The sequence below is a fragment of the Strix aluco genome, chromosome Z, assembly GCF_031877795.1.
Source record: "Strix aluco isolate bStrAlu1 chromosome Z, bStrAlu1.hap1, whole genome shotgun sequence".
In the NCBI taxonomy this organism is placed as follows: domain Eukaryota; kingdom Metazoa; phylum Chordata; class Aves; order Strigiformes; family Strigidae; genus Strix; species Strix aluco.
Window position 1 is genome coordinate 38,111,937 of NC_133971.1, and position 25,871 is coordinate 38,137,807.

General features: G+C 38.7%; 1 protein-coding gene across 5 annotated transcripts in view; it reads right to left on the bottom strand.

Annotated features, from left to right (window-relative positions):
* Positions 1-25,871, bottom strand: part of APBA1 (amyloid beta precursor protein binding family A member 1) — a 98,492-nt gene that overhangs the window by 20,901 nt on the left and 51,720 nt on the right. For all 5 annotated transcript variants that reach the window (XM_074812537.1, XM_074812533.1, XM_074812535.1 and 2 more), the window contains 4 exons: positions 19,361-20,565; positions 8,450-8,551; positions 5,002-5,041; positions 721-866 (listed from right to left, as the gene is read on the bottom strand). In XM_074812537.1, coding sequence (XP_074668638.1) covers positions 721-866; positions 5,002-5,041; positions 8,450-8,551; positions 19,361-20,512 — 1,440 coding nt within the window. In that variant the 5' untranslated portion in view covers positions 20,513-20,565. The remainder of the gene's footprint in view (positions 1-720; positions 867-5,001; positions 5,042-8,449; positions 8,552-19,360; positions 20,566-25,871) is intronic.

Below are 25,871 nucleotides of genomic sequence, written 5' to 3' on the forward strand. Positions count from 1 at the left end.
AACGAAGCCGTGTCCCTACCACCCAGTCATGTATGGGTAGTGGGAGTATTGCAGCATCCTCTACAACCATGCAATACTTCATCCACACACCTTAATTTCAATTGACAATGTCATCATTGTAACTTACAACACAGCAGCATGCCCATTGCTTGTCACAGCTCGTACAGCAATCAGTGGGCATCTCTGTTTTCCAAACAAAGCAAATATACCAGAATCTAGGAAATTTTTTTTTTCCCCATACATCTCTGTACCATCACAGGCTTTTCTTTTTCTTTTAAAATCAGCTCATAGCTATTATGTAGTGGGAAAACTAGTAACCACAGCAGGGGCAAAAATAACTGCAGACATTACCACAGTGCCAGTTCCATCAAGTGCCAAGCCAGAAGCAGCTGCAGTACTTACTAGTTTTACCCTAAATCTGTTTTCCCTGAAAACCCAGGTAATATATAACTTAGACCACCATTCACTTCAGATTCTGGCTTAGAGTACACAGCACAAGTATTACTACAGGGAATTAAAATGACCTGGTAACTTTTCCTTATCAGTCTTGTTCCAAAAGCAGCATTAAACATGTGATTTATTTTCCTGAAAGAAAGATGAGGCACTTAACCTTTCTGAAACCACAGATAACCCCACATGAAGAAAATAGTGCATATGTAAGAAGATCATATCCACAACCTTAAGGCACCCATATGAGAAGCAGCAGGAATTATTCCTCACCTTGATCCTGCTGACAGCTTCCTGAGCCTGCATCATTCTCACATTCTTGGAGGGAGTTTTGTCAGAAAGAAGTTGAGTGGAGCCAAGGTAATTGGCAGCAAAAATGATTCCATCTATTAAGTCTTCAGGATCGCAAGGTCCAGGAACTGTAACACAGGAAAAAAATCACTGAAGAAAATCATACTGAACCACAGCAAAACAGTAGCACTCTGACAACTTGAGCCTGCACCTGATGGCTGCAAATGTTCCTCTGAAATACTTCAGTTTAGCATGATGATGTGCCAACCAATACTTTCAAAGGCACAAAACATCAAGAAAATGCTCTCAACGTCTCTGGTAGGTTGACCCTGGCTGGGCACCAGGTACCCACCAAAACTGCCCTATCACTCCCCCTCCTCAACTGGACAGGGGAGAGAAAATATAACAAAAGGCTTGTGGGTCAAGATAAGGACAGGGAGAGATCACTCAGCAATTACCATCATAGGCAAAACAGATTCAACTTGGGGAAATTAGTTTAATTTATTACCAATCAAATAAAAGTAGGATAATGAGAAATAAAACCAAATCTTAAAGACACATTCCCCCCACCTCTCCCTTCTTCTTGGGCTCAACGTTAGTGCTAATTTTCTCTACTTCCTCCCCACAGCAGTGCAGGGGGATGGGGAATGGGGGTTGCTGTCAGTTCATCATACATTGTTTCTGCCACTCCTTCCTCCTCAGGGGGAGGACTCCTTACACTCTTCCCATGCTCCAGCGTGGGGTCCCTCCCACATGAGACAGTCCTCCACCAATGTCTCCAACATGAGTCCTTCCCATGGGCTACAGTCCTTCATGAACTGCTCCAGTGTGAGTCCCTTCCATGGGGTGCAGTCTTTCAGAAACAGACTGCTACAGTGTGGGTCCCCCACAGGGTCACAAGTCCTGTCAGCAAACCTGCTCCAGCGTGGGCTCCCCTCTCCTCCACAGGGTCACAGGTCCTGCCAGAAGCCTACTTGAGTGCAGGCTTCCCAGCTTCTCAGGGGTCACAGCTTCCCTTGCGTGCATCCACCTGCTCTGGCATGGGCTCCTCCATGGGCTGCAGGTGGGTATCTGCTGCACCATGGAATCTCTCCTCTGGCACCGGGAGCACCTCCTCCCCCTCCTTCTTCACTGACCTTGGTGTCTGCAGAGTGGTTTCTCTCAGATATTCTCACTTCTCTTTCAGCTACTGCTCCACAGCAGTTTTCCCCCTTCATAAATATGTTATCACAGAGCCACTACCACCATCACTGATGGGCTTGACCTTGGTCAGCGGCGGGTCTGTCTTAGAGCCCTCTGGCACTGGCTCTGTTGGACATGGGGGAAGCATCTAGCAGCTTCTCACAGAAGCCACCCCTGTAGCCCTCCCTGCTACCAAAACCTTGCCACGCAAACCCAACACACCATCTCTCCAGCAAAAGCTGTAATTGCTAATCCAGCCTGTCTCTTACAACAGCTCATTCTTTTGTGAGCAGGGATCACGCCGGAACAAAATAATCTCTGTGAGTTTTCACTGTTATAAAGGGACAGACACAGTACTCACCAAAACCAGCCTTGCAATTCTAAGACCAACAGTCACAAACAGAAAGATGAAGGATGCAATTTAACAACAGTCATCAGCCACTGGCTCAGTTGTGTGTTAGTTGCAGTTAGTACAACAGGCAGAGGAACCTCCCCAGGAATGCTTTACAGGTACAACATGTTTCCTCTCACTAAGGAGACTGATTGACCAATTAAGCCAAGTACTTTTATGCCACAGACTTTAAAAGTCACTCTTAGTCTCAACAGTGATATTGAGGTAAAGTACAAGAGTTAAATAAAAATGTTGTTAAATACATAGAGCACGGGCTCTCCTGATGGCAAAACAACTCTCTTAGTCCCACAGATTCTTAATGATCTGACTTGCATCAGCTTCTGTGGAAAGTTAGTGTTCAGTGGTGAAGTGTTCAGTGCCTAACAATGCAAATCCTTACAAAGCAGCATTTGTGATCTGTGATTGTTTTGGTGTTTGGCAATTATATCTAAAAATCGTATACATAAAAATGTTCTATTTTAACACTTTGCTACATGTTAAAGTTGTCATGATCCAAAAGTGAGGCTGGTTAACCTAAGAAGTTTCTTGGTTTTTTACAAGTAAGGAAAAACAACTGACGTTCAAGACATGCAAAAATGAAAATCATCTTAAAGAATACTAATGGTAAGTGTCCACATTTTATCACCAAAAAAAAAATGGTTTTAGGTTTGCCTTTTTTTCCTCTGAGGAGAAAGCAAAAACCCTACAATAGCAGACTGGTGTTCTTCTTAGTTTAAGGGGTACCTTGAGATATAAGGTGATGGGGCCTAAAGTTTAACATTACTGAGAATGCCAGTTTTGTTCTAATTATAACAGAAGAGATTAACAATCCTTCAGAAAAAGCATGGGTAATTTTCGCCCCAAATAAATGCAAGTCATTATTAAGATTAAAATAACAAAAGAAAGCTGGAGATAAATATCTCACTGAAACTATACACACAGACAGAAGTAGATGGATAAATCTTATGAGCAAGTTTGTCTCCTTTATGGTTTCTTTAAATATGAAAATTTATGACAAGTAATTTTAAGATGCTCATCTCCAGTGTGCAGAATTTGTTCAGATACTATTATCCAGAGAACTCTCAAAATTAACAAGTCACTTTCAAGTACATGACTCGAAGAAATGGAATTTTTGCCTTAGGAAAATTTATGCATCTGGAAATACTACATATTTGCACACTATTCGAGTCCTGAAAACATACAGCATTTTAAGTGTTAGTGTTTGTTATTCTACATGTCAAGGCCTTTTCACCACTTCCATCAGTTCACTACAAAAGGCACAAAACCCTTTATAGTACAATTTCTGATCAAAATACAAAAAACATAAATATAGACTGACAAAGGTATAGATAAGACTCCCAGAAGGAAGCATATTAAAACCAAAAAAAGGTATGTGCTCTATTTTCATCAGAGGTGAACACATAGACAGCAATGCTTTCTGTAAGCTCCCTCCATTTATTACCTCTGTCAATGAAATCATTATCTGAATAGAAGCGTAGCATAGGTGCTGGCAATTTTTTCTTGGACTGCTATGCATAAAAATGGAAAACTTGGGTTTTTAAGGAATCTTGCACTAGACCAAGATCTAAGAAAACTTTAGTTTACAATTTTTTTTTTTCTTTTAAGGAGGGGAGGATTATTTAAGATAGCCCTTGATAGACAGGGCTATCACTAGGAGATGAATTTCAATTCTAAGAGAGACCCTTCATTGCTGCAAAATTCCAAAGCTCAGCTAGTTTCAAAACAATATACGAAATTTACATTAGTTGACATTCTGGCCACAGACTCCAAAATATGCAGCTCATACACTGAAGACTAAATCAATGATTAACTTGTAGTCTAAAGAGCATGATCACGTAATTGTTTAAAGACAGCACACTGTAAAGCAATACAATGAGTTCCAAGACAGTCCAAATGATGTATCACATCAACTGTATTTCTGGCATTTCATCAAGCATATGGAACAACTGCTGTTAGCCGAAAAAAAGTCAAATGAAACTTTGAATATTCTGCTTCTGTCATGCTCTCATAATGAAATAGTTGGGCTTTACAGCATGCAGTCTTCCTGTATATTCAGGGTGCTGACTCATACAAAAGGTAACAGCAGTTCATGTAGCTGTTAACTTGCTTTTTCACATTTTTCTGAATAAATTCAGTGCTACTAGAAGTGCAACCTTAACTCTAAGACAAGCAGCACTATTTAATTAGAGGACAAGTAGCTGTAAAGCAGTGCAGATTTCCTCTGGCAAGCCTGTCAATTATTCCAATTAATCCAATTCTGCTAATTAATCCAACTGAGATTGGATTGAGCTGGCTAATAGAAATCAGTGCTGGAGAGAGCACTACAGTCTTCTTGCCTAGCCTATTTTCCTTGTCCAACATATTCATATGTGTTGTATAAATACCATTAAAAAATTAGTAGTGTTTTAAGTGATACTGATAAAAAGCCAGCAGAACTGACACAGAAACTATGAATGAAACACTAAAAAAATAAAAGCTCCATGTTTCTGAACTTCTGAAAGAGAATAGAATTTAGTTCAAGTTCCAGATTGGATACAATTTAATCTAAACCAGCATACCCAACCTCAGCAGCTTTTCTATTCAGCAAATAAAAATAAAATTTTATGCATTATAAATACTGGAGTTTTTTGGATATGAAAAAACATTTAGAAATTGTAGAACTAGCTTACCTTCAACATAGGTTGGAAATGAAGCCAAGCTTTTTCTGGACTGTAATTAAGACAAAAAGGATTTCAAACAGAACAGAGCATGCACAAATATGCATTAAAAATTTCTCCATGCCAAAAAAGAAAAGGTAAATCAATCATAGTTATTAGCAAAGAAAGATCACCACTTACTAAGATTTATTATTACATTTAGTATTTTCAAACTCTAAGCACCTAGTAGAGTTAAATTCAATGTACTTCATTTGTCTACCTATCAGGCCACATGCTAGGCCTAGTTTTCAGTTACTTGGTGTTAAATAGTATATTAACTGTTTACCAATAGGTGCTCTACTTCTACTAATCAAGTAGTATGCAGGAAAATAACATCATATCTCAAAGACACTGGATCTTCCAACTACAAATAAATACATGCAGGAATATATAAAATTACACTAGACCGTTATTATTCATGACTGAAACCATCAGCCCAGTCAGTTACTCATTAACCAAATCCCGTTATTCATTAGGACTGTTCTTAGATGTATCCCTCAAATTAATACAGCCCACAAAAAGCTTTCTCAATTTTAACAGGTTACATAGCAACCTGTATTCTGTGGGGTAACTGAATTCACTAACACCTTACCACCAACTATATTTACACTGTATCAAGCACAAAACCACATCTGGTAGCTTCAATTATGTAAAAAGTGAACATATAAAAAAATTTCTGACTTGCATATACACAGTCTAAAGTAAGACCTTACTTTCAACTGCAATTTTATGTGAAAGACTGTGGCTAACACTCCAAACACCTGAAAGCTACAACTTTCAGAGAGTAAGACTCACCATTTTGTCAGTAACGTAAACCACATAGGAAAATTTATCAAAGAAAATTCTGTGTGGCAATATACAGATGTTAATAAGTATATTGAAATAACTGCTGCTATTGTATGATAAAAATTTAGGATAGTCCATGGATTACAACACTTTAATGAATCTGCAACTGATTATATTAGCAGTAACTCCTCCAATGAGTGCTTAATATCGTTTTATTAAAAGAAAATCTATATAGGATCAGAATAATGTATAATATATTAAACAATTTCCAGTAAACTTCCAGATGCTATACATTGAAACATATGCCATAATATTTTCCTTTATGACAGGCAACTTAGTAGGCTTTTTGTATTAGTGGAAAAAACAGGTAAACTAGGAAGGTTTATGTGACAGGTTGAGTGACTAACCCCAAGGAGTTTTTTCCATTGTAACAAATAGAGAATGGATGTAACAAGTAATGTTTTTCAATGGATGATGCTCATCTTGCTATAAAATAAAACAACCTGTGAAACAAAAACAAAAGACACAGACAGCAGAGCCTGCGCGGTCGTGCTTGCTGTTGCTCATGAAAATGACCAAGCTTTATTGCAAAACCAAGAAATCTCTCCATCAGAGATTGTACTAGCATAAATAAAGATGTCAATAAACAACCATCTCCCGCTGCCAAAGTGTTTAAGCTGCTGTGAGGACATTGACATGCCTTTTCAGATCTGCGTCTCTTTCATCTCTTCAGATGAATGTTTTTACTGGACCACCTACCCATACATATTTCAACAGTTGTTTGTAATGGCTGTTGGTTTAGTGCTAAGAGGGAGATTCAACCACTGGACTCTAACAGGCCCAGAGGACAAATACCCTACACACCAGAGACGGCACATGCATATAAATGCCCTTTCCAAAATACTTTTTTTTTTTTAAACAGAGTGAACAAAATCTGTAATCACAGATTTGGCAACTATTCAGCAATCTGACTAGCTGATGCAACTTCTTTTCAGAATAGAACGGTGTAAATTGTCAGCATATATGCTTTTATTGCAAAAACTCACACACAAAATTAAGTTTTTTTTGTTCATTACCCAGGTTGAAAGACATTCTGCTAAGACCACAGGAATAATAAAGTAACAGGTAAAGTTACCAATGGGAGGAAACCTACACCTCTTAATTTTACACATCCATGAATAATGAAATATCAAGGTCACTAATGTTTCATTACTCTTGTTAATCTCATTGCCATCTAGTATTATAAAATTTATATTTTAAAAAAGGTTTTGCTAAGACCTAAAAGCCATTCACAAAAATTATGAGGCCGCTTTATCACTGTTGTTCTTGCATTGGAAGTACTAAAGCAGGCATTATTAGTCATCTGAGGGAAACAAACAGCCTGACACATCCTACTGTGAAACCTGGTTTACCATCTCTGATAGACACTACTCGTGAGCACATTCTAAAAACTGAAATAAGTAGTGTCTTGTTTGTTTTCTTCCTTTGGGTAAGTTTATTGATATCTAAAAATTGCTAAAAGTTGGGATACGTATGAAGTGACAAAATCTGTACTGAAGAAAGCTAAAGGCTTTAACAAGCTAACAATATAGCAGATGAAAATTCAATGGCACAACCTATTGTCGAAGGCTTTAGAACATGAGATTTTATGAGTTTCTTATATCTTTTGAAACCTTTCATTATTTGCTAAATGCAAATACAGCCTGGCACAAATACACACATTACAAGCTTTATTATCCCTTGATAATAACAAAAGAAAAAAGAAAAGAATAGATTACTAATTAGAATTTAAATTTTAATCATTATTTCCAGTTAAAGGAGATCAGGTTTTTCACTCAAGAAGACAACTCATGCACTACTGTCAGTAACAATACGGTATTTTGTTAAGACTACAGTTTCTAGGTTTTTTTGAAGTATAAAAAACAAAAAACAAATAAACCAAATATTTGTAGATTTTTCTGCTTACAGAGCCAGCCATTCTATACTAATTCAAATACTATTTATGCCAACAATTTTCTTTTCACATTGTGAGAAGTTCTACTCATTTTGTGTTGGTGGAACTACTGCAATGTAAAAAGCTGCCAGTTGAGGAAAAAAAAAAAAGGAAAACAGAAAAAAGAAAGGTATGTATTTAGTTTTACTTTGAGGAGCCTGGAGTCAGGAACTGAATTCTAACTGTGAATCACTGGCAGACCAGTTTCTACAATGACAAAATATTAAACAGCATAAATTATGACCTAATTAATTTCATTTAAGCAAGCTTTTTCATCTGGCTGAGAAATAATCTTTTTTTTGGGGGGAAGACATTCTGCATGGAAGAAAGAAAAGGGCTGTTTCCTTTTGCCTCTAACACCGAGATGATGCTGGCTGTTTGGTAAATCAACACCACCCAGGCTGCTAAATAAATTTAGTGGCAGCTGAACACAGACTCAGAAATGCCATGATAGACAGTTTTAAGTATGTCAGAAATTCAGTCAGACATCCAGGCTAAGGAACGGAGCTACAAATCAGCTTTTCAAGTTTGTTGCGATTTTGGAAGATGAGGAAGGATCGCACAGGTACAAAGGTGCAAGGAAAATAAAGAGGCATAAGCAGCATGAACAAGACTATGGCTTTTAGAAAGATTTCACTCTACCTCTTTATTAGTGGAGGCCTCTGCTGTACTGCAGACATCCTGGTGATGTTGCCTACTTGACGATTCAGCACCCCGAGGTGAAGAGGAATCTGGAGATGGAGACTAGACATGGCAAGAAAATTAAATAATAGTCTGAGTGACCGATGTGGAAATTCTTTCACATTTTCCTGTAACTCATCAGTGGAAATAAGAGATGAGAGGGGAAAAAAAAAAGAAAAGAAAAAACAAGAGAAGCACTTTTAAAACATTGCAACCCTTGCTTTTAATCATAATGATCACATATCAATACCTCAGTGGACTTACTCTGAACAGCTAAATTTTTTAAAAACACACGTGTTTATTTGTCAGTAATGTATGAAATTAAGCAGTTGGAAAAATTAAAAGCTGTCCTCAGTGGCAAGCAACGCTCAGCCAAAAAGTGTGTCATAAAACTGTATTTTTGCAAGGTGAATGGGGGATCGTCGATATTGGTATTGGGCCAACTACTTACTGTCAGCACTCAACTAAGTTGCAGTTACAGGACTTTCAGTTGCATAAGTATGAGCCTATTGCATGCAGCCAAATGACTGTGAACTTACTGAAGGCTGCAGGCAATGCAGACCGATGTCCTAAGCACTGACATTCTAGGAAAGAAAAGATAGTCACAAAGAAATAAGCTGCGATGGTAGACAGGTGAACTGACCATGACCAGAACACAGGGATTCCACTGAAGATTACTTAGTTGTCAAATCAGGAAGAGTGAAGAAAAGACTGCAATTTCCCCATAAGCACACATGCTCTCAGGTATAATTAACCTGAAGTGCTAAACTAATCTAATCTGAGCAGAGGTAGGCTGCAGTGGTTGTCCCTAAGTGTTATTCCACCATCCTAGAAAACAACTTTTATAAATTGTACAGGTAATGTTAATGTATTCAAGGACTTCTGAATATATTCAAGGACTATTCAATACCAGCATAATCAAAGACTGTAATTCTTCATCCTAGATACAGCACAAACTTGGAAAATATTTCATAGTTCATGCTATGAACCCAGTACTATACATGCTCTCTAAAACAGATTTCCTCATTTTTCTCCCTTCACTGTGAACAATTTGGTGAAGAACCTGTCTTTCCAATAATGTCCTAGTCATTCATGATTATCAAGAATGTCATAGCAGAAAAATAAAGGGAATGGTATAGAAAAGCAATACCATGGAATATCTACATCTATGCAACATGTCAGCAAGTATCTCAGTAAAGGGAAAGAATGCCTTGGGAAAGGATATTCTAATCATATGCAATTCCTAATGAATGCTGGTGACACTAAAGAGCTGTAGCGAGGTAACTAAAGTCCAGAGCAGGGGGCACTGGTATGTGGCTATGACACAAGAACACAGAGTGCAATATTAATGAAGATGACCAAAATGAAAGAGAGTACAAAGCTTCAACGCAGCAGGCATTTTTAAAGGCAGATCTTAAGGAGATACAGGAAAAACATGTCAGTGTGCATGCCAAAATGTTAATTCTCAAAAGAAAGTTTACCATTTAGCTATACAAGCTGGGTGTTTAGCCCAGCAGCCCTGGCATTCTACACTGTCCTTTGGCACAGGGAGTTTGGCCCGAGATTTGCCAGCTCAACAGTTCATCACTGATGGCAAAACAGTCAAATACTCTTCTTCTGGTTTCATAAACAATTAAATGACATGGCTTTTCTATAAGCCAATGAGTCACATCAGAAAAGGGCAACACTTTCAGTGCTCTGAGGTGGCAGTAGCTCCAATCAAGGAGTGCCCTCCTTCTATGCCTCCACTCCAGCTGAAACATTGAGTTCTATGAAATAGTGTGCAAAACCCCCCACATTTTGCAAGCTTAGCTTCACAGATATGGAACAAACCAAGAAAATAAAATTCCCTTCTCCTCCTTTTCTCTTTACCCTCATTTCTTTAAAAGGTCTATCATGGATAATTACTAAATATTAGAATTATAGTTAACTAATAAAGGTTTCCAAAGAGTTAAGAAGCAATTTCTTATACAGGTGTCTCCTGGGTAAAAGAGCAGACTTTGTATCTCCCTATATTTTGAATTACAACCATAGGGGAAAAAGGAGGTGCAGCTGTGGAAACAGTCCCTGACCAGATGTAGCTGTGAAATGGTCCCTAGAATGCTGTCATGGGATTGCGACATCAGACTGAAGCTGGCACATGCTTGCGCTGCCAGCATTCACACAGGGGCTCTAGGTACAGGCTCCCCTGATTTGCTGTGTAACTACCAGAGTTACAGTGTCACAGTGACTCAACTGCACAAATGGCAACTCCTGTTTACTTAAGGAAGAGTCCTCATAGTGCTCACATTCCCAACAGTTACATAGTATTTCTGTATTAGGATTAAAAACAAAAGATGCACAATACTATCAACCTAATAATGACATCAGAATGTTTCAGGATTGAGCTTTAAATAGTAAACAAAGAACAAAGTAAAGCATAGAATATTTTAGCATTAAATGTTTCCACAGAAAAAAATTTAAAATGCCTGAAAGCTCTCATATTCACACACTAAAGTGATAACAATAAATGATTTAAACTAGTTTGTTGCTGACATTAAGATATTTTGAACCATTTAAAATGTATTAACAGTTACTCCAGTAGCACTACAAATACCTTTACTCAGCTATTTTCATCTACAAAGTATCAGAATTAAGCAACCATCAAAATGATCACACAGCTTTCCATATGCTCTGTTTGAATATCTGCTTCAATTTTTCTGGGAAATCCCCCCCCAAACTAAAACTACCAAACCCAAATATCAAACATCCTACAAAGTTTGCTACATGACATGACATGACAGCTGTCCCCAAAAACATTTGTACAAAAAGGTTGTCTTTGAAGAATAAACACTCAATTGTCTTCTGCATCAAAATGCATTTTTAGAGGTACCATATATAATGCAAAAGGAAAGAATGCAGTCACAGCAATAACAAGAAATATTTTGATAGACAACATGCATAGCTGCTCAAAACACTACAACTGAAGTCTAAAATAAATGTTTAGTGACTGCTTCACTGTCTGTTAAAAAACAAGTTTTAGAAGCCTAACAAAAATGCTGTCAGAACAAACATAAGTTCATGTAAGTATGCTGTTACTACAATAGAGAGGTCCATTAGTGGAATTTTAAAGTGTTGAGTGCAGCACAAAAAAGTACTAGTTTACCCCATTTCTCCTCTTGAATATCTACTTACATTTTTCTTACGATACTCAACCTGGTACATCCAAAAATTCTCCATCTCAATTTTGGTGTTGTTCGACTCTAACTAACATGCAATCCCCTCCACCTGAGAAACCTTCCTTGCTATTATACAGAGGGATTTAGTAACAGAACTTGTGACAGAAGAGGATTGTGTTGCATCCAACCTATCCAGGTCAACTCAGCTGGCTACCAATTAGCTCATGAAGACAAACATGATTGAATTGACACTGAAACATTTTCAAATACAACTACCTGCTCTTGCTTTATAAAAAGTGTTGTTTTACCTGCTTTTAGCAGCAGCTTATCTGAAAAGAGTATAAACTAGGGGGTCATATCATCACATACAAGGCTGGGACAGAGGGGGTGAAATCAACAAATACTTCAGTAAGATTCACTTAAACACAAGGCCATTATTTATATATGACACTAATGTCCACCTACAGGCTTCTTGGCAGAGGAATAGCAAATACAGTCTTGTACATCAGTTCTGAGTAGACAACTGGATAAAGCAAGGCTTTTAAATTTATTTGATTTTATTTATAAAAAGTCTTCTGAGCGGTACCCATACCCATTAGGCAAAGGCAGAAAGAACTATGAAATATTCAGGTCCAACATGCGAGTACAGTCAGTCAGATGCACAATTTCATAAGCATCGCCCAGTACAGCACAACTATGGCAGTAAATCTCTTAGCACAGCTATGCTGTGGCAGAATACCTACTGTGATTTGAAAAGTTCAAATTCTATTCACTAAAACGGAGACTATCAACATATATTCATAGCTTTTAGATGGCATAAAGTACCCATAAAGAATGGAGCTGAAAGCTAAATTTCCTTCCAATCAAACTAATCATCATTATTGGGTGTCTCTGAATTTGCTTCAACTATAGTGTCAAAAATGGGAGGGTTTGAAAAAATAAAACAAACTCAGAACTATTGTACATGTACATATATGCATACTGTGGCACAATCTATGCAATTTAATTTATAACTGTGACATAAGGATGAAACTTAAGTTTGTATTGCAGTTGTGGTGTAATTGTGGTGTAACTGCCTCTGCACTTCCCACCGCTTCTCAGTGCACTTCCCATCAGTTTGCTGGGTGGTCCAGTTTGTGCACAGATAATACAATGAGTTGACTTATGACAAGGTAAAGGACTGAGCTACTCACTTCAGAACAATGCGTTTGACTAATTGCTACAGGACCACTCCGTACAGGAATTTCAGGTAGCCTCAGAGATTCCCCCAGCAGGCTCCTCCTGTTCATATGACAAGTGAGAAGCACAATTTATCGCTTCAGGGTGCTACCTACCATCCTGGGTAGGGACTCTGGCTGACACAACAGCTTCCTCATGCAGTTTCTGCTGCAAAAATGATCAAACAGTACATGGATAAGATACTTGCAGGTGGTCAACAGGAACTCTTCCTGCAGATGCAGATAAGGTCATATTTAACAGTGTTATGTATACAGTTAGCATAGGATGTGTTTAGTCTGTAGCTTAAGGTAAACTACAGCAATGGATCACATGTGCTAGAGTGGTCATGTGGGATCACAGACCAGTTGTATGTAAGACCTGAGAACAGATGCAGTTTGGGGAATCTCCCCTGATCCAGCTGATGATGCCTTGCCCTGCCACTTACCACTATTTGGATAATGATTGACAATCCCACTTAAGAGATCTGACTGTTCACACATTACACTATTCAAAAGCTCTGAATAAACTAGCTTTTTTTAAAAAACAAACACACTGTCCACGAGTGTCTGCACAACACCAAGTTGCAATTTTTCAGTAATATTCATTGAAATTACAAAAATAGAGATTTTGACCTAAGCAATAACTGTAACTCTGTCGAAGTCTTTGACAAAAATCCCCACTTGTTACTGTTATGTTACAAAGTCTCAAATACAAAATAAAAGTATACCTAAGAACACACAGAAGTTTAGATCTGACACAAAAAAGTCCGAGTGAGCAAACCATAAACGTAACTGAGGCTGTTAGGGCAAGATGGCCCTTTATTTTGCCCATTTCAAAGAGTCTCTTGGTCACATGAGCCAGTAGCAGTAACCATGCAGTACCACAGTCACACTTCGTGAGCTGGTAACTTCTCTTTGAATAAAATCTTAGCCTGTACAGACTCTGACTGTCCGTCAGATCACACACACATGCTGTGTGGGTAGGGTCTGTCCAGCAGCATGCATACTGGATAGAAGGTTGCCAGCACAGCAGGGCTCCTGGAAGCTGGTTCAGTGCTGGCTGCTTCTCTCTTGCAAGTATGGATTTCCTCAGCTGTACTTTCACTTGAACTTGTACTTCGATTGCAGCTTAATTTATCAGTCTGAAAAAATTAGTACAGATCCCTCCTGTGTTTTCAAAAGACTTTAACTAGCACTGTTCTAGTTTTCAACAGCACTGAAAAAGTACTTGAAATTGCTGTCATCTTTCAATAATTAAAAAACATAACAAAGCAAAAAAATATTCAAGGGGTTATGTATCCAGTGCTCATGGTAATTTAAAAACCTGTAACTCATCTGGAGAGTATCTGTCTTCAAGCAGACTAATTGATAAATTTAAGGTTTCTTCTGTGTGATTGATGAATCAGCATAAAGTTTTCCGCCCTGGATATTTTTTTTAAATTATTTTTGGTTTGGGGCTTTTGGGACATTTTTATTCTGTATAATTTTAAGACTTGCATAGGTGATGGAAAGATTACCTGTATTCTGTGTGCTCAACCAACAGTTTTAAAAGGTCTGCTCAGAAAAAGAAAACAATATCCTATCAAAACAAACTCATCTTTATTTCATTTATTTTCTTTCTCTTTTTTCCCCCTTAGTTCATCTATTACTAAAACCTGCTTAATTATTTAAAACAGACTTCTCTATTGCCTTGTTAATAATACATTACTCCTGCTGTGGAAAAAGTGAAGCAAACCCATCTCCATGAAACACTTCTGGAGTTATCGGAATTGAGAAAATCCTGCAACTGAGAACTCAAAGGTTGAAATAAAATGTATGTAATGAAAAAGAACAGAGAAGCAAAACAACGCAGCTCAGTTCTGTTTTACCTGAAAGGCTTGTCTTCAGCTCTGAATTTCTGCTTCACAGATCCAAACCATCCATGTATGTGGTTTTACATTATATTAGCATTTATTCTAACATTGCAGCACCTCAAGTGTCTGGAGAGGAACAGAGACTGTGAACACTGGTGAGAGGGCTTTGTAAAACCAAAGTCTTGGCACACAGCAACAAACTGTGACCTGCAGGTCAACAAAACTTGGCCTTCAGGTCTATAACCTCATGGAAAAGTGAATGGATCTCACAAGAAGGTCATGGTGTTTTGTTCTGAAATGGAGAATTTCTCCCTCCAAACCACTGTTTTCTCCTGATTATGGCAGAGGTGAAGCAGGCAGCCTGCTTCTCTTCTCTGGACATGGTAAGACAGACATGCTCTTTAAATCTACTTGAGCTTTTGTGCCTTTGAGTGCTTTTCTCAGCAGGTCTCTGTACTTCCACAACTAAGCAAGCCACTATTCTCAAAGCTCTATAACATTTTAAACATGTTTTTTTAGACCTTATGTACAGTTTAAACACCAGAATATTTAATTGTAGTGTGAGATATCTACTACACAAACCTATTCCCTCTTCCACTTGCACATGTGTTTATCCCCAAGTCCAGATCCATGCACTGCAGATGTCTTCTATTTAGACCTTTAAATACCACTATTTCTGTGCCTGGCTAGGCACATTCATGGAATGTGAACACACTTCTGGTGGAGCACATTTCTGGTGGAGAATCTGACAGAGAAGAATGATGGGCAAGAGCCTCCTAAATGGGATATGGGTCTTCCCTTCCAGTGAGATAACTGTGTGCATCTAGAACATCCCCTTTTCCTAAAGGGCATCCTCCTCCACCACTCTCAGACACGTGCACACCATAAGCTCTTTGCTGGTCTCCAGCTATGAACATTATTCAGTATGATGTGAACAGATTCTCTCCTGTTTCATGCTCAGAAAACACAACCTAACTGCAATTCCACAGTCTTTTCCTTTGTGGGTCAGTTTCCTGATGTCACATTTCTTGCAGCTGTGCAGCTCTAACTGCTATTGTATTTGAACGAGATATCCTCATAAGGGCATATCCAAGTGATGGTCTGGTTTGGTTTAAAAAGTTTTCTGATAAACAGGTTTTGGAAATATATGTCAATTGTTTATATCTCATACATGTAGCAAACTTAAAAAAAAAATCTTACTGCATTTATTCAAAGGACAGTGAGAGAATTTTTCAGCTTTTATCAAATACACAAGTACACCACCTTCTCCACAAACTAGATGTCCAGACCATCTCTTATTCAAATGAAAGCATGCATCACTAAATCAGGGTACACAAGGCACACAACAGCAAATACTCTCCATTGTTAAATATTAAGTAGGTACTTCAGTACACTATTTATTTTTTCATATAAGTCTGCTACCTGTCTCCTACATCACAGGACTACCAGAGTTTATTACAGTAGAATTGTCCATGGGCTGTGAGCAATTTTCTTTTCATACACCTACCAAACATTTCTTTGGTAATAAGAACAATAACATAACAATGACTGAAATTCTGGGTAAACTGTGAATAAACCTGAAAATAGGGCATCTTAAAAACAAACATATACAGTGATCAGTAGCTTTCTTACCATCAGTCATTGCATGTCTTTCCTAACTGTCCCAGACTATACCCAGCCACATGCTAGCTGAACACTTCTGGATTGTTAGCTTCTCAAAATAGTCTCTGGACACTTCCAACTGATATTCTACCAAATGTTCTGCTGTGAATGTATCATCCAAATGCTCAGCACTGAGGAGTAACAGTCACTTTCTTGTGAAAAAAGGCAAAGGAGATTGTCATATTTAATGAGTCTCAACTGGAAATCATTCTTCTGACTCCCTGGCTTCATGGCTCTCTCATGGATAGCTCCTAGCTGAATAAAAAGTGACTGCTGTTTGGATCTGAAGAAGTCTTACCAGTTTCAATATGATATGATGAACAACACAAAATGATTACAAATATTTTCAAGTAAGTTCAATCTGTAAAAGCAAACTGGTTTTGTTATAAAACAATGTGGGGACAATTTTCAAAGTAGACTGCAAAATAGCTGAAGGTAATAAAAGCACACAATTTGCATCACTTATCTGTAGCTTCTTGAGACTTCTGGGGGAAGAAAATTATGTCTGCCTAAAGATAAAACACTCTATTTATGTAATTCCTTCTTATTTCCAGGCCAATGTTACAAATGAGACTGAATAACATCTCTGGCATATACTGGTTACACTGAAAAGCTCCTGTCTGAGATCCTAGTTCTTTCCCAAGGGAAAGAGAAGAAAAATCTACATTTAGATGAATGGGCTTCAACCGTATTTTTATTACAATTGATCACTCATGGTCACTTAGTCAACACAACCTAATTTTTCCCAATTTATGGCTAAGCAATTCTAGGAATGCTTTGTTAAAGAAAGCAGGCTGTTCATGAGTTGGCATCTGAATTAAAGAATCGAGTAAAGCCAATACATACCTCATCTTCAGTGAAAAACAGAATTCCTATACAGTCCCAAGTCCCTTCTTCTACAGCATCTATTCCCCTCAATCTGCTGCAGATCTTCTAAACTATTTGCTTAATTTCCTTCTTCTTTCCAAGAACACAGACTGTCTGCACATCTACATCCCTCATTTATCTTTGCACTGAACTATACTATTATTATACATCACTGTTTTGATTACAGCCAGCACTGAAAATCTCAGTCAGGTTCTTATCTGACAGGCTATGAAAAATATTGAATGAGAAATTAATTTTTGATGCAAACCAGAAACCCCTGTGAACTTCAATACCTAACTACAGACTGACAGAAACATCTTTTTTGTTTACTATATGACATACCAGGCTGAGTCCTACCAGCATACCTTAGAAAAGTTAAATTCTTCAAGGTGCGGCAAGATTTTGGAGAGCAGCTGGAGCACCTTCAGGAAGGACTCAGTGCTCTCAGGATCCTCAACCTAATGTTCCTGAGACCATCATGGTACTGGGTGTTACAACCAGACCATCGTGAAGCAACAGGAAGTTCTTTGATCCTCTCAAAGACAGCACTTAGAAACACAGACAAAATGGTGAACAAAATGTACTACAACAGAGTAATGCGATCTATTTGAAAAAGGGGAGAGAAATAATTAGAGCTTTTGGAAATCTTTAAAGAAGTTAAGTTAAAAATAATTGTTCTCCTATATAGAATAATCTGGGAAGACTGCTTTAGCCATCCATGGGACTGCTAATCAACTCTGTAACAGACATTATTTTTTAAATATTTGTAGAATGTTTTGAAATACAGGGTTTTTTTAAAAAAAGTTTCAGTAAAATTATGAAGAAACAAAAAACCAACCCAAACATACTCATCACTGTGATTCAAGACTTTTCAAGGAAAAATAAAATCTGGAAGCTATATGTCTCAATCAGCTTGCAGGTTTTTGCAGCAACTCAAACACCATGCTCCAAAAATCTCTCCCCATTTGTAGTATATTAGCCTTCATCATTTTGAAGGCAGATAAAAAAATCAGAAGCCTGTCATAGATCTACATGACATGATCTTTTTTCACCATCTGAAATCCCTTTGCAGAGGCTGAGGTGTTTTGGATAGTTCTGATGCATTCCTAGAACATTACAGTAATTCAGTTTAAAATACCAAACAACACACAGAAAGTTCTATTTTTGGTGTTCTCCCAAAAAAACAAAGGTCACAAAAACCATTCCACAGCAAAAAGACGATGGAGCAGATGTTTGCAGTATAGTTATCCTTGCAATAATAGCATGGGTCCATATGATAGACTATTTTTGGCCAGTAAATTTAGTCTACCAGTTCTTTTCATATTGGGCATAAATTTAATGCAGTTAACAGCTGTTTGTGAGTTTGTTTTATTAGAAATGCAGAAAACCCATAAAACCCATAAAACTTCAAGTGAAGATTATCATACAGGCAGCTGGAACCACAAACTGGGAACTGATTCTGATACAAGTTAAGCCTCATGCCAGAAGTACAGAATTTCAGAAATGCTGATGCTGTAAATCTGAATGATGGCCTTTGATACTTAGGTGATGGAAAGTAAATACACTTTACAGTAATAATATACTGAGGTTCATAACACACTTCTAGAGCCTGCAAGTGGACAAAAAACTTGCAAATTTTATGGAATATGAATCTGATCTATGATACCATCATAAAGAATATTAACAGATTTCTGATGGAACTGTTATGATCGTTATGTGACAGAAAATGAAACTTAGAAACCCAGAATTAACAGAAACACACAAAGATAGATAACACAAGATGAAGTGTTCCGTAGCTATTCTAAAATATTCCATGGCAGTAAAAAATGTAACAGCATTTGTTTCAGAAAAAACAAGAGCTTCATGTGACAAATTCTCGTACAGTATAACTGGGGTGAGCAGCGCTTCGTAAAGAAAAATTTGGCCCACTGATAACACACGTACTTACCTCTTACATGCTTTCTAGAGTACAAATTTAAAACACACAAAGCACTACATACTTTACTGAAGGATGACTCACAGAACAAGAAAAAAGTGCACCCTCCTTCACTGTCATGTATGTAATAATTAAAGGAAGGAGACAAAACCTGAGAGCTGAAAATTTTATATACTCACATCTCCATCTAGTGGCCTCTGGTCGTCAGAGTCCCTGGTTGGACTGATGTCCTGCCTCATCACCCAGATCGGCTCCTTAGGTTCATCAGGGGTATAAGGAGAACGGATGGTTCTTGTCTTCACTTCCTCAATAGCCTCTTTAATATCCTTGATGGCCAGTGAAATTGCATCTCTCTTTTCCTTGCTGTATCTCTGTACAGATTCTCCTGAGCTGGATGTAACTCGAGCACCAGCTGGGAGCTGGCCATTACTTTCATGTCCACCACCAGCAAGAGCATGACCATGCTCCAAACTCTGCTCCGCCTCTGGCATGTCTTCAGCTGCCTTGTCTAAGCTCTGGGAGCTCATGCTCTGCTTCACCTCTGCTACAATCTGATCAATGTCCTCCTCTTGTTCATAACTATCCATTCTTGGGTAGGGTGCAAACTCTGCCTCCTTCTCAGGGCTGTCAGACTCTCCATCAGATCGTTCATCATAATGGTGAAGGCGGGCACCGAGTGCCTCCTTGCGGTAATTGTCGGCTTCCTCTCTTTCCCGCTCATACTGTTGGATCCCCTCCCTAACATCGAGGTCTGGTGTATCGCCTATCTCCTCATACACATGCTCTTGCAGTCCATAGTCAGCGTAAGGCTCAGCATACTGTTCATCCTCTCCTCGGTGGAAGAGCCGATGTGTATAGACATAACCCGAATAGGCTGCGTTCATGGCTTCCTCGTGTTCGATGGAATGGAAATGTAAGTGATTGGGCAATGTTCGATTATGAATGGCCTCACCATGCTCAGCCTCAGCATTCTCTGTGTACTCCTCAGACTCAGGCCTGTACTGCACCGCATATGCGCTCTCATCCTCATTTTCCTGAATTCTCTCTGTGTCATAACTGTCCTCCACTGTGGCTATCACATCCCCTTCTGCAGTATCTGTGTGATTGTGGAAACCACTCTCAGTGCTGGCTGACCGAGCTAACATTCCTTCCTCCTCCTGCCCAGACAGGACCCCTTGGCTGCTGTTTGTATGCCTTGGGTAGCGAGTTGCATACCGCTGTTCCTCTTCCACCTCTGAGTGCTCCAGGTCAGCCTCCACTGACTCATTCACTGCTCCATTTGCTGGCTCTTCACTTACCTCCCCCTCAGGTGGTCCAACCAAATGGTTCATGGCAAGTTCTGGTGGGTAGGTCACTTATTCTACTGACATTTTGTCTATCACAGCTGGAAAGAAATAAAAAAAACCTCTGACGTTACTCTTAAAAAAACAGTGGAGTCAATAAGCAGAAGCAACAAAGGTACCCTTCCTTCCCCAGTGGACAAACATTTGACTTCATCAGCTCTGAAGTCAGACGACAGCCAGCACAACAGTATTATCTCCCATGCAAATGACCTCCAACAGCAGCAACCAACAACGATCCCCTTGGGGATTGTCATTCTCATTTCTACAACAATTTCTTTGTGGAAGAATCATTTCCAAGCAACTCTTTGGAGATGCTTCTATGGACTGCTGTGGCATTTCAACGATGTTGGCAGGTACATGTTAGAAAAGCTAACTTTTGCGAGGGTAGAGATATGACAGAAATATTCCACCTTTGCTCCACCCCTCTCTCTACAGCTCACCAACTCGGTGCAAAGGAAGGATGCCGTAATGTAAAATGACAGATTTAGTCTCATCTGCAATTGCTCACAAACATGACAGCTATGCATACTACACTTCTTCAGTATGGTATCTTCAGCTGAGCTAGCCACCCTATGCACTTATAAAAAAAAAATTAGAAATAAAACTGCACTCTCTGGGTGTCCAAAGCACCTGTTCCTTCTCCCTACAGAAGCACATGACAGCTAGATCCAACATAGTTACCTTTGTGGAATGTATCTATAATCACTTAGGATGGCTTCTGCACCAAACATCTTTCCTAAAACATGGAAAAGACATTACTAATATTCATAACCATGACCACCATTGAGACTAGTGAAGCATCTTAGCCTTGCTGACTTTCTCAAAAGATGATACAATTACTAGAGAGATCTGCCAACAGTAATAAATATGCAGGCCACAGAAATGGCAAAACTCCGTAAGAATAGAGCACAGCTTCTACAAGTTTCATAGAGCAAACAGGCCTATCTAGCTCAGAAGGTTTCATTTTTATGTAACAGCTTCAGCTATTTTGAACCTTGCTCTATGTTTTTAAAATGTAGTATCATAAAAAGGACATTTTACACCCTTTTAGGTCCCCAAATCAAGCCACATATCCATAAGTAAAAGACAGTTCTCGCCTGTTACTTATTAATAAGTTCTAAAAGAAAAGGTACCTGTTGGAAGACTTCTAACTTTAAGGATCTATAAAAGAATGCGTCAATTACCAATTAGAAAAATTAACATGAATGTAAAGTAGAATTTGAACAAGATCAATGGAACTGAGGCAAGGAGGCTCAGCTGACACTTTGCTGACTAAATGAGCTCTGTGCTAAAGTGCGGTTGGAATAACTTCCTGTGACAAGAAAGCAACAGTAATTTCAGTTGCCCACTATTAGAAAAGCTGACAGGCAGACAAGGCTAGGTGGGAGTTACTTGCGCTATACTTCCATGGGAAATCTAGTGGGTGCAGCTTCCAGCTCAGCAAACGCTCCTTGTCTTTGTCATACCTAATGTTCTAGCCTTTAAAACTTAGGAGTCCTTGGGAAAAAAAAAAAAGGAAACAAAATACATCTTGGTCCTTGTTCCAGACAGATCTTTTAATTTTCAGAAAAAGTTCATACATAGCTTTTGCAAACTGTTTAACCTCTTTTCTTGTGGTTTCATCCCAGATGGCAATTAAGCATCACACAGCCACTCAGTCTTCCTAGAGGCTGGTGCATGACAGGGGATGTGATATACCCACTCAGTTGCCTTTCCCACCCCCATCACAAGGGAGAAAAATGTATAGTATATCATACAGTATATAAAAAATACACTTGTACAATAATAGCTAATAAATCACATTAACTGAACAGATAAAGATGTTTTACACAAACTAACCCTCTTTCAAAATAACTATGAAAAAACTGTTTTTTCCAGCTAAAGAAGGTATGTTAGTAAGAAGCCTTCAGTGACAAGGTACAGTCTTTTCCAGTTAAGACTTCCAAGAAATCAGGAAAAAGTGGGCAGAATACAGGTGTGTATGCAGGTGTGTGCCAGAACTAACAAACTAAACACTCTCCACAGCATATGATATATTATTTAAGTAAACAAGAACAATAATATCAGAGAGCCTTCCATTTTAAGCCCATAAAAAGAAGGGTGAAGATGCCAAGGCATAACAGTCCTTTGAAAAGTCCATCCCAAGCAGGATTTCCTGCTTCCATTGAAGTAATTTATAAAATTTCCATTGCTTTGCACATAGACATTAGGCTAAAATAGAGGACTGTTTAAAAATTCAACCTTAAATCTGTTGCATTCAGAGTAGCCCCTGACTCGCACCCACAGGAAAAAGCGCACTACTAGTTGAAAGAAAATTAAGTTATACATAAACACAAGATGATGACCAACTTTCTTAAATCTTTATCACATGTATCTTGACACATCTTTAACTGAATTATGTTGTTAGAAAAGAAGACAAAATTCAACTGTATGAAAACTACCTATACCTCAAGTCAAATAAGGTACCAAATGCCACAATATTTGTGACAAATAAGTTCTGGTAATATCTGAAAAAATGCAATCGTGTTTCAGAATTCTCAATACAGGCTTGCAACATAATGCATCCTATGGACAAACAGCATCACTGACATGTCTAGCTGTGAGAAACAAGTTACGGAGATTACAAACCATACAAAATATTGCTAAAACCCACCTGAGAGCCCAAACATCTTCCTTTTGGAAACTGAAAGTTTTGAAAGCTGAGTTTCTAAAGGTCCACTTGTAAAACTGACCTCATTTCAAGAATGATCTCAGGTTAATTTCAAATATTGATATCCTGAAATTTTCAAGGTTGTGTCTTTTGAGGGGTAAGAAGGAAACTTAAAGCTTTTTGCTGAAAAAATGTCCTCTTCTGTTTGCCCTTACTCCAATAATTTCAATTTCAGTTTTTAATTTTGTAAACAATAAAATATTATTTTCAAATGTATTTTGAAATTTTCAAAAAAAGAGAAATTTTAATTGTTAAAAGATAAGTTTACTTACAAAACTGTAGATCTGAATAAATGCCCTTAGGTCACCTAAGCCCAAATAACCTTCAATGAAAGGTAAGCTTCTAAATCCACTACATTTATTTGACTATTTAACAATCAGTCTTTAGGACAGTAATTTAAAGAACCACCTATTAAGGTTGGGGGTTAGAAGCACTAAAACCCTTTTCATACATGGTAGCTGGAAGACTACTAAAACCCACATTTTTTTAATTCTTAGTAGCATCTCCCTCAAGCAAATACAAGGTCTGCCTGATTTTTCTCACCAGGCCTTCAAACAGCACTTTATTTCCAGCAAGCAAACAAAAATCAATAACCTACATAAAATGCCATAGGCAGAAGAGAATATAAGCAAGAGAGGTCATCTGACCTTAGAAATAAAGACACAGCACCCATCTGAAAGATATTATACTCTCACATTAATTACCCAGAACAGCAGCTGTGCTCCAGTAATCAAACATATATCGGAAAGTGCTCTGTAAGCACTCTTAGCTTTGCAGTCAGGACTTGATGGATGAATCTGTCTCCAAAACAGAGAAATCAGAGGTTGTATTACTACTGCAACTAGCTCTTTGCTGAAGGTTAAACTACCTTCCTGCCTGTAAAGAAGAAAAATTAAACTTATGCACATATTTCTCAAGCAACATAAAGAAAAAGCTTCAAGTTTAAGGATTTTCCTGTGCTACTTTTTATTAAAAAATGAAGTATTTAAAACACTACCAAAGGGCATACTATCACCTTGGAGCAAGACCACAACACCCATGCCCCAGTGCCACTCAGGAAAAGACATGCAATAAGAAAAGGTTAAAATGTGAGTGTTCAGATTTGTTGTTTCCCAAGTCCAGTTGTATAATTGTTTGCTTTCTTATGCATGGAGGCCAAAATGAAGCTTTTTAAAAAAAATCATTATTATTCCAAATATGCCTTTTAGTGTTTACTTTGTAAGAGCACTATGCATCATATTTCCACAGTCTAACCCTGACTTTTTGGAATAAAAGATCACACTCTTTGATAGGTATGCATACTACTGTTACTGCCTTAGAACAAAGCTGTGTGCCAGCTACACCTACACACACACATACATACTGGGTTTCGTCACATATAGGATAACAGGATAACTCAGTTAGGAAGGGACCATAGGAGGTCTCCACTACAAGCCCTGCCCAAAGCATAGCCAGGTCGGAGCTCAGATCAGGCTACTCAGGGCCTTACCCAGTTGGGGCTTGATAACCTCCAAGGCTGGAGAAGGCACAACCCGTCTGGGCCTCAGTGCCACTGCTGGTCAGTCCTTCTGAGGAAAATGTTTCTTCCTTATAGTCAGTTCGAATTTCCCCTGTTTCAGCATGTGCCAGCTGTCTCTAATCCACTCTCCTGTCACACACTACTGTGAAGACCACAACTGCATCTCCTCCATTCCCTGGGCTGTTGTTGGGATGACCTGGAAGCCATTGATCCTCCCAGCTGAACCAGCCCTGGTCCTTGCAGACTCTCCTCACAGGGCAAAGGCTCCAGCCCCACCATCTCTGTGGCCTCCCCTCACTTTCCACCAGTTTGTCAGTGTCATTCCTGTATTGGGGATGCAAAGCAGAGGCAGTACTCAGGTGGGGTCTGAAAGGCACTGAGCAGAGGGGACAGTCCCTGCCCTCCCCTTGCTCTCAGGGCTGTGTACTATTCACACTGCTCCAGGCACTGCTGTCCCTTTTTTTGCTGCCTGGGCCGTGCCCCAGAGCTGGTCCTTGGCCCCACCAGCCCCAGCTTGTATCATTGCGAGGGGTATTTACCTACATACTTTTTTTTTAATTATTATTTGCATTTATGGGAAGTATAACTGTTTCCTCTTATTTTGTAGAACTTTTGCAAGAGAAAAGTTGGTATACTAGTTAACCATGTAAGCAAAACCAGTTTTGTCTTCCCTTAAAAATTTCAGACATATTTAACAATGTCTTCCATAAAAAAAATAGCTATTCTTCAAACATATTTACCCATAACTCCAAATCACACTGGAAGCAGAGAGACCTCTGACTGAATTTGCAAAGGCATCCCATCCCAAGTGCAAGCTGTCTTGGCACATTCTCTGAGGAATTTCACAAAGCACCTATGTTTTGCCAGACTCCAGCAATACACCAATGTTTCACTGGTACAGATACAGTTATCCCGATGTTGTGGTTTAAACCTGAGGGGCAGCCAAACACCACAAAGCTGCTTGCTGCTGTTGCTGCTCGCTGATACAGAATCCGAAACACAGCACTATTCTAGCTACTAAGAACAAAAATTAACTCTGTCCCAGCCGAAACCAGGACACTCAACAAGACATACGAACACAAGCTACTTTTCAAAAGACCAGCATAGTCTTTTAGCAA